General features: G+C 39.4%; 1 protein-coding gene across 3 annotated transcripts in view; it reads left to right on the top strand.

Moving 5' to 3' along the window:
- Positions 1–12,839, top strand: part of LHX5 (LIM homeobox 5) — a 52,449-nt gene extending 39,610 nt beyond the window's left edge. For all 3 annotated transcript variants that reach the window (XM_040351908.1, XM_040351907.1, XM_040351909.1), the window contains 2 exons: positions 3,856–4,021; positions 11,215–12,839. In XM_040351908.1, coding sequence (XP_040207842.1) covers positions 3,856–4,021; positions 11,215–11,582 — 534 coding nt within the window. In that variant the 3' untranslated portion in view covers positions 11,583–12,839. The remainder of the gene's footprint in view (positions 1–3,855; positions 4,022–11,214) is intronic.
- Positions 12,840–13,445: the final 606 nt, after the last annotated feature.

Raw genomic sequence — 13,445 nt, 5'->3', positions numbered from 1 at the left:
GGGAATCAGGCATCTCAACCACCAGTCTTTTCAATGCAGAAAAACCTTTGACAATGGCTGACAACAAGATCAGAGGTACAGGCAGGGTTTTATTTTACTGACCACTCTTTATAGTGCAGGTCGATGGTGTGTGTCTCCTTACTGCTGGTTGGCACTGTGTGCAACCCCTCTGCTGGTTGGCAACTGCTGGTCAATGTTGTGTATGCCCCCCCTACTGCTGGTCAGTTGTGTTTGCCACCTCACTGCTGGTCAGTGGATAAGTTCCCCCCTTACTGCCTGTTAGTGGTTTGTGTCTCCTTAGTTCTAGTCATTGCTGTGTGCCCCCTTTCTGACAATTAGTGGAGAATTGTCCACTTACTGCTGATCAGTGGAGATGAGCCCTCCTTGTTGCTGGTACCTGGGGCTGTGCCCCCTTACTGCTGGTCAAAGGAGCAGTGCTCCCTTGCTTCTGGTCAGTGGAGCAGTGCCCCCTTTCTGCTGGTCAGTGGAGCAGTGCCCCCTTACTTCTGGTCAGTGGAGCAGTGCCCCCTTGCTGCTTGTCAGTGGAGCAGTGCCCCCTTGCTTCTGGTCAGTGGAGCAGTGACCCCTTGCTGCTGGTCAGTGGAGCAGTGCCCCCTTGCTTCTGATCAGTGGAGCAGTTCCCCCTTTCTGTTGGTTAGTGGAGCAGTGCCCCCTTGCTGCTGGTCAGTGGAGCAGTGCCCCCTTGCTTTTGGTCAGTGGAGCAGTGCCCCCTTGCTGTTGGTCAGTGGAGCAGTGCCCCCTTGCTGCTGGTCAGTGGAGCAGTGCTCCCTTGCTTCTGGTCAGTGGAGCAGTGCCCATTTTTTGCTGGTCAGTGGAGATGAGCCCTCCTTGTTGCTGGTACCTGGGGCTGTGCCCCCTTACTGCTGGTAAGTGGAGCATTCCCCCCCTCTGCTGCTGGTCAGTGGAGAAGTGCTCCCTTACTGCAGTAAGGTTTTGCAGACCTGTGGGAGATGCAAATACTTTTTTAAAGCTTTTCTTTTCTACATATATAGAATATTACCTTATTTTACTTTTGTACTGTACATTCACCTTAGTGGCTAAAAATGTATTTATTTAAAATTGTATTTTAAATGTTACAGTAGGGCTGCTTAGAAACAATGCAGCAAGTGATGCATTTTACAAAAAAGGTTCTAGAGGGTTCTCTTAGATATTAATTTACATTGACCGATTGCTGCAGGATGATGGTTTTTAGCTTCATGACCTAAGTTGACATGACAGAGCGGGTATGTGCTCCCCATACTGTACCCTGGATAATTAAATGTTAAAATGTGGCTAATTGTTGACCAGTTCAGGATGATTTCAATAGCATATGTATCTAAACCCAAGTACAAAAATGTAACATATTGCAGTTTAACAATTCTTAGATGTGGTGGCAATTTGACAATTCCCATTCACTGTACTGTATCTTTACAGAAGCGTTGTTGTGATACTGGAGCAGGAAGTAGAGTGGTACCTTGGATTCCGAGCATAATTTGTTCCAGAAGAATGCTTGTAATCCAAAGCACTCATATATAAAAAAACGAGTTTCCCCATAGGAGTCAATATATTCCACAGTGACTGCTATTGTATGCAGTACTGCATGTGGCCAGAGGTGTGGGGGGTTCTGGAGACACTCGGAAACCTCTCAGAGCCGCTTCGATGCACTGGGAGACACTCAGGAACAGAGTGTTTCCAAGTTTCTCAGAGTTTCACCGGTGCCCCCGCATCTCTGGCCAAATGCAGTACTGCACACCCCATTGGCTTGAATCCTGGCCGTCTTGTGAGACAATGCTCGCAAATCAAGTCAGGATTTAAAAAAAATAAGAGCTTGTATTGCGAAACACTCGTAAACCGCGCTACTCGCAATCCGAGGTATTACTGTATATTGTGACTGCAGAGCACCTACCTCAAACTGCTTGTGTATTTGCAAGCTCTGCCTAGGTGCACTCCACTTTCTTGCTACAGTGCCTGTAACATTGCCAGTGTTACTTGTTGTTTTGCTGTCACTCTGACGTTTTCAGTATCCTAATTTTGGTTTCTGTCCCATTATAGAGGATCTATTATATTCAATGCTAAAGAAAGGAGCTCATGTAGCCTTTTTTCTCGACCCTCTAAATCCTATCTGACAGTTTTTCATAATTAACTTGTTTTTCCACTAAAGATACCAGCCTAGCATACTAGACAGGTGAGCTTGCATCTGCAAGAAACCTGTGAACATGTAATCCTTTGACATTTTAATAACCTGTAGCCGACAGATGACTTAACATGAAGGCCTTTAGCTTGGTGTTGAGCACAAGCATGGTTTTTGAAAGAGGAGGTAGGGAAGCGAGATATGTAAGTTGGTATCTCCTGTCCTAGTGAAATTTAGGAGGCCAATGAACCCTAACACCATGATGTTCAACCTTGAATTTTTTAATAAGTCAGCAAGAAGAAAGCCTGCAGATCTTCTGCCATGTTCTCTAGAATTTTTTTTCAAAGGCTACATTTTGTGAACAAAGCTTGGTCATATATTTCAAAAATTAACATTGCAATTGCAGCATAGAATTCTTCATTTGCTGTGCTTTGGGAATTGGGAAAAGGGCAACTCTCAGAGTGCTGTGCTTCAAGTTCTATCATCTCTAGAATATTCAGAAAGTTACTGAGGTTGTTTGTGTTTTAAAGGTGAACTCCAAGCACACAGCTAAAAAAATATATTGAAATGCACATATGCAAACTGTTTACCTGCCAAAGATTTATAATTATATTCAACCAGTGATCCAAGTATCCATTCATGACCGCACTAGCACTTCCTGCCCCCACTTTGATCTGAATGTAGACTGTACAGCATTTTGCTAATACAGTCTGCTCCAATATCAACTACCTTTTTTTTTTTTTTTTGTAAAATTATTTTTATTGAATTTTTCAAGACACATACACAATAACAGGCCACAAACGCGACCAACATTTACCGGTCATGACACATAGACCGGTGTACAAACCAAAACCCAACCAAGGGAAAAGGGGGAAGGGGGGGAGTGGGGGAAAAAAAAAAAGGGGGGGGGAACAAATGCTTGCATTAGACATATTCAACACTGGTCAAATGTAATGAGATGGATTATAATGCAATGAAGTCCAAGCTTGACCGTTCCCCCTTACACAGTATAAATAACGCCTTCTTGCCGACCCTTGACCCCAGTACCGAGCTAAGAGACGGATGCTCTCACTCCATCATAGAGGACCGAACCCCTCCATAATAGGCAGTAACAAGTACCCTTTTCAAAGTGAACAGTCATCATGAGACATATCCTGCACCCCTCTGGCGCCCCTACCCACAATTTCCCTGACCCCCTCAGCCGTCAGACCACGCATGCCTCCTACCCATCCACAATATCAACTACCTTAACAACCTGGGCAACAAACTAGCAGCGGCACGCTGACAAGGTCCACTATCGGCTTTCTCCTGTTAGGACTGGTGGATATTATACTTTGCAATGCAGTAGATTTTGATTTATTCATGTTAGTAAGAGTCACTCTGGTACTTTTGCCAGCTGTGTGTAAAAACTATTATTGAATTTCATGAAGTTCAGCTCTGAATTTTTATAAGAGGTTGGCAAAAAGAAAACCTGCAGATCTTCTTGCATATTGCCTAGAATTTGCCACAGACATTTGCTGACTGTGAATCGTCCAGATGTGGAAACCAAAAGATTGGTTCACGTATTCCTAGCCTAGCCCCTCTGAAATACAAATTCAAATGCAGCTATCCCTGGGTGCAAGGTTTATGGTTTAAGATTATAGAGATTTATTTCTCTACCTTATTAATTACAACTCAATGTAAAGACATTTCTTTAAAGGTCTTTTTCTAATATTTTGTTATAGGTTTGGTTCCAAAACAGGAGGTCCAAGGAGAGAAGAATGAAACAGCTGAGCGCTTTAGGTGCACGAAGGCATGCGTTCTTCAGGAGCCCAAGACGAATGCGCCCATTAGGAGGAAGGCTGGACGAGTCAGACATTCTTGCATCTGGCCCTTACAGCTACTATGGAGGTAACCTACAGTCTGAGTGTGATATACCTTTTGACAGAAGATTCTCAGATGATTGGGATACCACCGGTGAAATGAAGTGCAGTTTCGTTGTTGATCCTTATTGGTGAAAACCTAATTTTATGATGCAAGTTCTTACAATGGACCATGACTTATTTTACCAAAACAGTTTGACTATGTCACTTTCTATGTAGTTCATTTGTCTATTTTTGCTAAGTCTTATTTGGCTCTTCTCCCCTTGTTTATAATAAATTGTAATGCATGTTGTAAAAAGGGAAATTAGTCATTTTTCTAAATGGTAAGCATAAAAGTGTCTGCTCTTTTTTTTTTTTCAAAGAGAAAAATGTATAATGGACACAGATATCACAAATCCAGATATTCACAATATTGTTTACAATAGGCAGGCATCAAAGCACCTGTATCTTATATATTGTAGATATTTTCACAGGCTTACATCTTTCTAATATACAAAATTCACATCTTTAACAGATCTGCCTCTTTAATGTTATTTAATTGCAGACATCAAAACTATGCACATTACTTTACCTAATGCCACCAAAGTTTGTACTTGGATTGCTGCCCTTTCAAGTTTCTCCCCAGTATCAAGCCCTATCTCCACTTGCATACGTTTCTATAGAGTATGTGATTGGGGTTCATAATGTTGCAAGTCAGCTGGCGTGCAAGGCAAGATGAGAGTGCTATACTTTCCCTGGGGAGTACCAAGGGCACTAAAGCCCTTTACACACGATTGGATATCTGATGGAATCTAATCCGATGGATTTTTGATGAAGCTGACTTTCATCAGTCTTGCCTACACACCATCAGTCAAAAATTCGACCGTGCCAAAACACGTTGACTTAAAACACTACGATGTGCTGAGAAAAATGAAGTTCAATGCTTCCGAGCATGCATCGACTTGATTCTGAGCATGCATGGATTTTTGACCGATGGACTTCCACACAGACGATCGTTTTTTTCTATCTTTTTTTATCCATAGGAAAAATTTAAAACATGTTCTATTTTTTTCCACCGATGGAAAACAAACCAATGGGGCCCACACACGATCGGTTTGTACGATGAAAACAGTCCATCGGTCTGTTTTTATCAGACAAACCGATCGTGTGTACAGGGCTTAAGACTTTCACCTGTATTATGATGGGACCCTAATCAGTACACCTATGTCTTGTCTCCACTTAATAGACAAACACCAGGACATAGAAATCCTGTCTTTATGCAGACATCAGGGTGCATGCTTTTCATTTCACCCTAAGAAAATACTAATATATTATGTCTGTTCTTCCACTCTGCATGGAGTAATACAACCATTTTCGATAACAAACTTCTCATCTTCTCTTACCGAACCAGTGATCAGCTGGTAGAGATCCATCTTCAACAACAAGAGTTATGTGAAAAGGCTACATACACCTGTGATACCACATTGGTACTGCAATCAATGTTCAAGTGTTTTTTACAAAAGGGAACAACAACTATAGCTTTTGTATTATGCAGAATGACGATTTTGTATCCGGGCAGTTGAAGGCTGCTTTCTAGTAGTACTTGTGTTTATTGCACTGGATCTCTAAAGCCTTATAGATACATTTTGTAATGAAATAGCATTTAAGCTACCCATTTACTGTCTTATTTTAAAGCAAATAAACTGATTCATATAATTCTGTTAGTGGGGTTTTATCCAAAATCACAACCCCCTATGGAATAATTGATCACCTAATGTAAATATATAAAGACGAGCCCTTTTGCTCTAATCGTCCCGATTTTCATTAAACTAATAGATGCAATCTCTGAGACCATCTAAATTTCCGCCAGAGATAATGTGGAATCACAGCCCATCCAGTTTTTAAAACACTCCAAGTGCTATTTTTGCATATCAGATGGATTTCAGACTTCACAATAGTGAATGATTAGCTCTGAAAGGCAGGGACATCTCATTATTGGACATCATTTGCAAAGGTAAATGAGCCATAGCACTTTTTTGCATTCAGAGTAGCCCCTGGAGAAAGCTTCCAACATGCTGGAAAATCTATGCAATTCACAGGTAAAGATGTAGCAAGATTTCTTTTAATCAGGAACAATTATTCTAATTGGGAATGAAACTCACGACTGTTAAACATTTGTTGCAAGGATGGACTTCCCATATAACTTGCAGTTGACCCATTTTACATATTTCTCTAAGTCAGTGGCAAGCACACATTTAATTAAACATTTTTGTAAATATACATTCAATTAGATGCCTGTTTTGTATGGTTTATATTAGTGGATGAGTGTTTATGAGCTATCTATGCAGTTTGAAGCCAAGCAAACTTGTAATATCGCCTCGCTAAAGGGGTCAAAAATGCAAGTACATTTTTCTGTGTGATGCATGACATTTCTCAAGTTGACCCCTTTCAGTGCCTATTTAAGGGATAGTAGAGGATTTTCATTTTCTTTATCCCTAAAATACCTTTGCCCTACCCAGAAACCTCATTTTCAAAGATTAAATGATTGCAAAGCCTCCAAGAGAAGGATTTTCACAAGGTTTCTTCCTGAGGTCTCGTTAATCTCCTTTTCCCTCTCAATCCTCTAACCACCACCATCACCACCTCCTCCTCTTACTTCACATCACCACTTTAAAGGTCTCATTCCTCGTTCCTCTAAACTTTTCACAGCATGACAAGTAAAACGTAATGCCTGTTATGGAGGAGACCTGCCCATTCCTGGTTCACCCCACTGCTTACTCCTCATCTTCCAGTTCTCCCCTCTTTTCAGCACCCCCTCCTTTACTCCCCTCTCTTTCTGTCTCTCTCTCTCGCTCTCTCTCAGTAGTGTTGTAGAGGGACAATAGCACAGCTGCTTTCTTTGTACCTTATTCAGACAACAGTTGTTCCAATTACCTTCACATTCTTGGAACATATGGAGGGTGATTGGAGAGAGCAGGGTACCCTGCCTTTCTCTGTTTGTTTTCTCTTTCCTCTGATTCACAATTTACCAACTGCAATTACAATTTGTGTCATGTGCCCCGAAATCCACACATTAATATTATTCCCAGAGCAGTAAAATGCAGTGGTGGATGATATCAAGCCTTTCCTTCTCATCTTTCCTTCCTAACTTCTTGCTCATATTTACATTGCCTCTGCTCTCGCCCTTCGTCGCATCTGTACGCTGTTGCTGTCACTTGTATTATGAGCAGACAGAAAGGTATAACAAAGGCCTCCTCTCCCAGTCTGTCTTCTGCCTTTATCCTTTTATTCAAGACATTATGGACAAAAGTCATGCTAATAAAGTTATAATATAGACTAGAGGGGTTTTAGATGGAGCACGACAGTTGACAAAACGTCCTGACACTTATCATTAACGCAGCTTCTTTAAATCCTCTGTAATGATAGCGTGATCTGTGTCATTATTGCCAACATTATATTTTTCTTGGTCCATCCATGTTTGGTAAAAACCTGTGTTTACATTCTCAGTATTTTTCCCAAATCTACAAAATATTTACTAAAAGCTTTATTCTTTTAAAACCTAGTAAAAGATATATCCTTATAATGACCTTTACCTTGTACAACCTCTTTCATCTTTTTTTCCCCCAAATTTTAATTATTTTTTTTTATAGCTAGACATGCAGCACATAACTATCTAATTTTCTACTAGGGATATTTTTTAAAAATCCATAATTACTGGCCTAAGATATTCTATAGATTTCTACAGCCAACTCACTTTTCAAACACCCATGCACATCTCTCAACTATACTTCATTTTATCTCTGGCAATGTTCAGGTTGAGTGCATCACTACCACACATCGGGTATTGTATGATCAGCAGGGTTGAGGTGACTGTGGTTGGCTTTCACCATTCAGTACTAAGAACAGGATTTATGGCACCCCTACACATTAAATGCAATTCATCTAAAACTAGCCATTTCAAGACATTGAGATAATAACCAGCCAGTCTGCTGGATACAAAGATGGGCAAGAGGTAATAGTACCAGCCGTCTGTTTCTTAAGTGCTTTTTCGGGGAGGCTGGAATTTTTTTGCGGTTGCTCCTCCATTCTCTATCAGCACACAATTATACCAATGTGGTGCATATACAGCCTTACGCTCTACATATATATATATATATATATATATATATATATATATATATATATATATATATATATATAATTAGTTCTAGTATGTAGAGGTGTGCTGGGTATAAAAAATATTTTTAAGACCATTGTCTAGTATAACCAACAATGCACATTGTTTTAATTGATTTGCCGTAAATTTTTGCATAAAATAAATTATCCCCTGGTATACATATATATGAATGTTTCCTTTCCCCCCTTTTTTTTTCTCCTTTTGATCCCCCCCCCCCCCCCTTTCCTTTTTAAGTGTTTCCCACTCCTGCTTCTAATATATACTGTATGTCTCCTTAAGTATTTTCTACAACTCTGCTGCCTCCCCCGAATCTCTGATTTTCTTCTCTCCTCCATACATCGCCCCCCCCCTTCCCATGTCTTTGTGATCTGTTACAAGTTAGATGTGTCTTGTTTCTTTGAGCTGTATGAATGGGGATGTCTGTTTACCAAGAGCTGTGCATTCTGTGCCCTCAATAGATTTGTATGTCAAGAGATTACAGAATCGGCTCTTTCATTCTAAGCAAAGAGCAAAACAAAAGAATCCAAATATGTGGCTTTATTCCTTCTCCTGTAGGTGATTTAGTCGCAAATTCAATTAAAAGGATACTAAATCTGGCCCGTGGTTCTTTTCATACTCTGTCCTACTTTGCATTTCATTTGCTGCTGTAAAAATAAAGAGTTTAGTTGTTTTTTTTTTCCGCTAAAAATACTTACATTTTTTTTTTATTATGTGTATATTTTTCATCATCGTAATTTATAACTATTTTAGATTACACATCACTTATGCTCTTGTGCCAGTAATGTGTTACATGATATGTTTCCATTCATTTATAGTACATTTTTTCATTGTGCAATAAGTAGCCTCAAAAGTAATTATTTTCCCATCTGCTCCCTCCCTGCATCTTTGTATTCTCCAGCTCCTCCTCAAGCAGCCCAGAAAACCCTGCATGCTTAATGCCTTGCCACACTTACAAATGGGTTTCATTCTGATCACTATGTGATTTATTTCTGCTAAGTGTTTGCCTTATTATTTACCATTAATTAGGGTATGAGGGCACTGACCTGAGACAAGCTTGTTTTATGGGAGGTGTCTTTTTCATTGCACTGCTGAATGCCAGTGTTATAAGACATTTTTGTGAACTTCATCAACATCACACAGATACTTGGCCTTTCTTTCAGTCAGTTGTTAGTTAATGAACAGACATGCTACCTATAGCTATGTGAGATGGGGGATGAGAACATAACTTTTTGTACAAGGTGACTGTGTCTAATGCTTATTTTGTGTGATCACAAATAGTGTGTGCGTAATATATATATATATATATATATATATATATATATATATATATATATATATATATATATATATTATTTTTAAATAATATATATTATATATTTTTTTAAACACATGTACAAAAAGAAATGCAACAATTTTAAGTGAGAAAATAATTTTTTCTAGAGGCTTGATTCACACCTATGCAGGTTGCAGTTTTCATATTCCAGGCACATTTTTTGGTGTTTTTTAATACACATTTTTAAACCATTGATGTCAATGGAACTAAAAACCAGAAACAAATCCCTGGCCCTTTCCATGAAATGCACAGATGTAAACTACATCCATAGGAAACCATGTTAAATTGACTGTAGTGTGTTTCTGCAAAATTGAAAACACAGTTAAAAAATGCCTAGGTGTGAACCAGGCTTAATGCCGCGTACACACGATCGGAATTTCCAACAACAAGTGTTCGATGTGAGCTTTTGGTCGGATATTCCGACCGTGTGTAGGCTCCATCGAACATTTGCTGTTGGAATTTCCGCCAACAAATGTTTGAGAGCTGGTTCTCTATTTTTCCGAGAGGAAAAAGTTCCTGTCGGAAATTACGATCGTCTGTATGCAATTTCGACGCACAAAAATCCTACGTATGCTCGGAATGAATTTGGCGCATTCTCAGAATGATTGAACTTAATTTTTCTCGGCTCGTCATAGTGTTGTACGTGACCGCATTCTTGCCGATCGGAATTTCCGACAACATTTGTGTGACCGTGTGTATGCAAGACAAGTTTGAGCCAACATTCTGTCGAAAAAAAATCCACGGTTTTGTTGTCGGAAATTCTGATCGTGTGTACGCGGCATAAGGTTTTGACTGGTATCGTCCAGTATTTTCTAAGGCTGGATTCACACCTATGCATTTTTAGAGCATTTTGCGTTTTGCAGATTTGCACTACAAAATGTGTTTCATAGGAAACCATGTAAAATGGATTGCAGTGCAAATCAGCTTTTTGCAAAAAGCAGAAAAACTGCATAGGTGTGAATCCAGCTTAATCAAAGATCAACTTAATTCTAAATTCAACTATGAAGGGGAAAAAAATAATTAAAACAAAATATAGATAGTTGTATTTAGAAGTTAGCTGATCATTGAATAGAAAGCACTGGATGATGCTAGTCTTACCCTCAAGCAAAGTCTCTTCTCACTTAAATTGTTGCATTTCTTTTTTAATAAAACAGGTTTTTCTGCTTCGGAAAGTTGTGAGGAAAAAAAAAATGGAATTTCTCACCTTTCCTGTCTTGGTCTTAATTAATGCAAAGCAAGTTCTAGTTTCGCTGTGGCTTCTACCCCTTTTCATTCTTTTTGTCTTTTCTTTTTCCATGTAGTTTTCATATGCTTGTCATCTGCTCTGTAATCCTATGGCTGGTTTTATCTGTAGCACTCTTTGCGCATTGACAGAATAAATTATATATTCACAAAGAAACACACAAAAGAGCTGCTCCCTGCCACTATCTCATGCACTACAGTCACCAAGATGAGCTTAGGACTCCTCAAGCTAGAGGCTGTGCTGTACTAACACATGTACTTGGAAACTTGCTGGAAGAAAATTAGGTTTAAAAGCAAAATGTGGGTTAAGCAATACATAATTATGGCCAAATATACTGCTCTCTCCGATTCTGTTGTTGTTGCTTACTGGTCATTTAACACAAGCATTTGGAATACAGGTGTATGAAGCAGAAAATAAATGTTTAACGTGTATGAATGTTAAAAAAAATAAATCTATTCTTAGTTTTTTCCAATTTCACTATTTTTACAGATTACCAAGGGGATTATTATGGAAGTGGAAATTATGACTTTTTCCCTCATGGGCCTCCATCCTCTCAGACACAATCTCCAGCAGATTCCAGCTACCTACAGAATTCAGGGCCTGGTTCTACTCCTCTTGGCCCTCTTGAACCACCCTTAGGTGGTCACCACCCTTCAGAAAACCAAAGATACGCGGACATGATATCTCACCCGGATACACCCAGCCCGGAGCCCGGCATGACCGGGTCTTTGCATCCCATTTCTGGAGAAGTCTTCAGCAGTGGTCCAAGTCCTCCATTTTCTATGTCTAGCAATAGTGGCTTTAGTGGTCCTCTACCCCATCAGAACCCTGACATTAACGAGGGCACAGTATGGTAATAAATAGCAAATACATGTACTGTCTTTATGGACTACAATCTACATTCCTTTGAAAGTGATTTACAATTTTGAATTTGATAGGACAAAGACTCGATCCTACAAAGGGTAGAAGACAAGATGTCCAGGAGCACCTTAGCTCCACAACGTGATTTGCCCTGCTGAGCTCAAAATAAACATTTTTTTCTGACATCTTGGCTCAAGAGAAAACCAAAAGCAAGTTGTATAAACAAAACCAAAAGCCACCTCCCTGACAGTAAAAGATGGACTTCCAGCCTGCCTCCTTCTGACTCATCCAAAGCATTGGACAACCTACCTGGATGTGGGAGATGATTGGGACCAACAAGACACCAAAACCAAAATTCACCTTCATGGCTGCTGTTAAAGAATAAACTGCCTCCTTATTTCTGTTTATTAAAAACCTCTAGTCTGTCTCCTGAAATAAGACCAATTCTATATTCTAACATCCACTTGGCATTTATGTCTTTCTGAGCCAGGCCCAAAATATGCCTAGTAGGAACCGTTTGTACCTAAACTATCAACACTCAGCCTCAACCCCAAGTCATAATCTTTACTCAAGTTTCTTTAGAAAATTCTAAACCAGATAAAAACGCAAAATCTTACCGTGGTCAGTTGGATAAAAAAAAAAAAAGTACTTTTTTTCTTATACATCAACTGTGATGCTGGGCAGTTATTTGAAGCAATAAGACACGTTAGCTGAAATGCACATGCTAATGAGAAGGATTGGATTTAGGTATTGCTCTCACTCCAAGCTTTTGCATTGATTAAATTCTTAGCTGGCATTAGCATAGACTGCATAAGAAATGGGTGTCAAATACATGAACCTTACGTTCTTATATTTGGATGATAAAATGCAAGGGAGAGTATGAAAAAAAAAAATCTGAAGACTAGTTATAGAGGTTTAAAGTGGTCTCTTTGATGTACATCACAGAATGGTGTTAGGTTGCCCTCTGGTGGTAACTATAGGCTTAGTCTCTTGCTCAGTGATTTTAGCAATGGCAAGATGTTACCTATATCAGATATGCATCTCATAAAAGATGTACACAAATATTGCAGGGTTATTTCTGTTTTTTGTCAAAATCCCAGTGCTGAAACTTTTATCTGGGAGACGAGAGGAGGGGGCAGAAGGAAACGCCCCTTTTGCTGTATTATAATTTTAAGAAGCTTATGGAGCTTCACATTTACTTATTTTGTATAAACAAATGGAAAAAATAAAGTATGTTTTGTGTTTCCTTATTATTTATTGTACATTGTTTACCTGCCTTTTTATTTCTGATAACTATGTTTCCCATTGTATTTGTTAACTAACCTGCATTGACAGTAATTTCACAGTCTGCGTGTATCATTTCATGTGTTCAGCTGTAAATACAGTTTTTTGGTTATTTTTTGGAAGAGACTAAATTCCAAATGAACTTTTTCCTTAAATATACTGACACGTTTTATGTGTAGCAAAGTTTTTTTATGGTCACGACTATAGTACTCTATAAAAACAAAATAAGTGCTTTGACAGGGAACTTAGAAGACCAAGATGAAGATGCTTGTCTATTATCCTTCTTATCATTCCCTAAGCCCACTGGATCATACCCTTTAGTTTGGCTCTACTAGTTCATATTTTTAAAGCAGAACAAAACCATCTACTCCTTACTGTTTAGGTCAGTGCCATCTGAGGCCCCGTACACACGTCTGAGGAACTCGACGGGCAAAACTCATCGTTTTGCTCGTCGAGTTCTGTGTGAAGCCGCCGAGGATCTCGGCGAGCCAACTTTCTCCATTGAACAACGAGGAAATAGAGAACATGTTCTCTATTTGGCTCGACAAGGAACTCGTCGGCTTCCTCGGCCGAAA

Source organism: Rana temporaria, chromosome 1 (genome assembly GCF_905171775.1).
Source record: "Rana temporaria chromosome 1, aRanTem1.1, whole genome shotgun sequence".
In the NCBI taxonomy this organism is placed as follows: Eukaryota; Metazoa; Chordata; class Amphibia; order Anura; family Ranidae; genus Rana; species Rana temporaria.
This window is presented reverse-complemented; position numbering and strand designations above follow the sequence as displayed.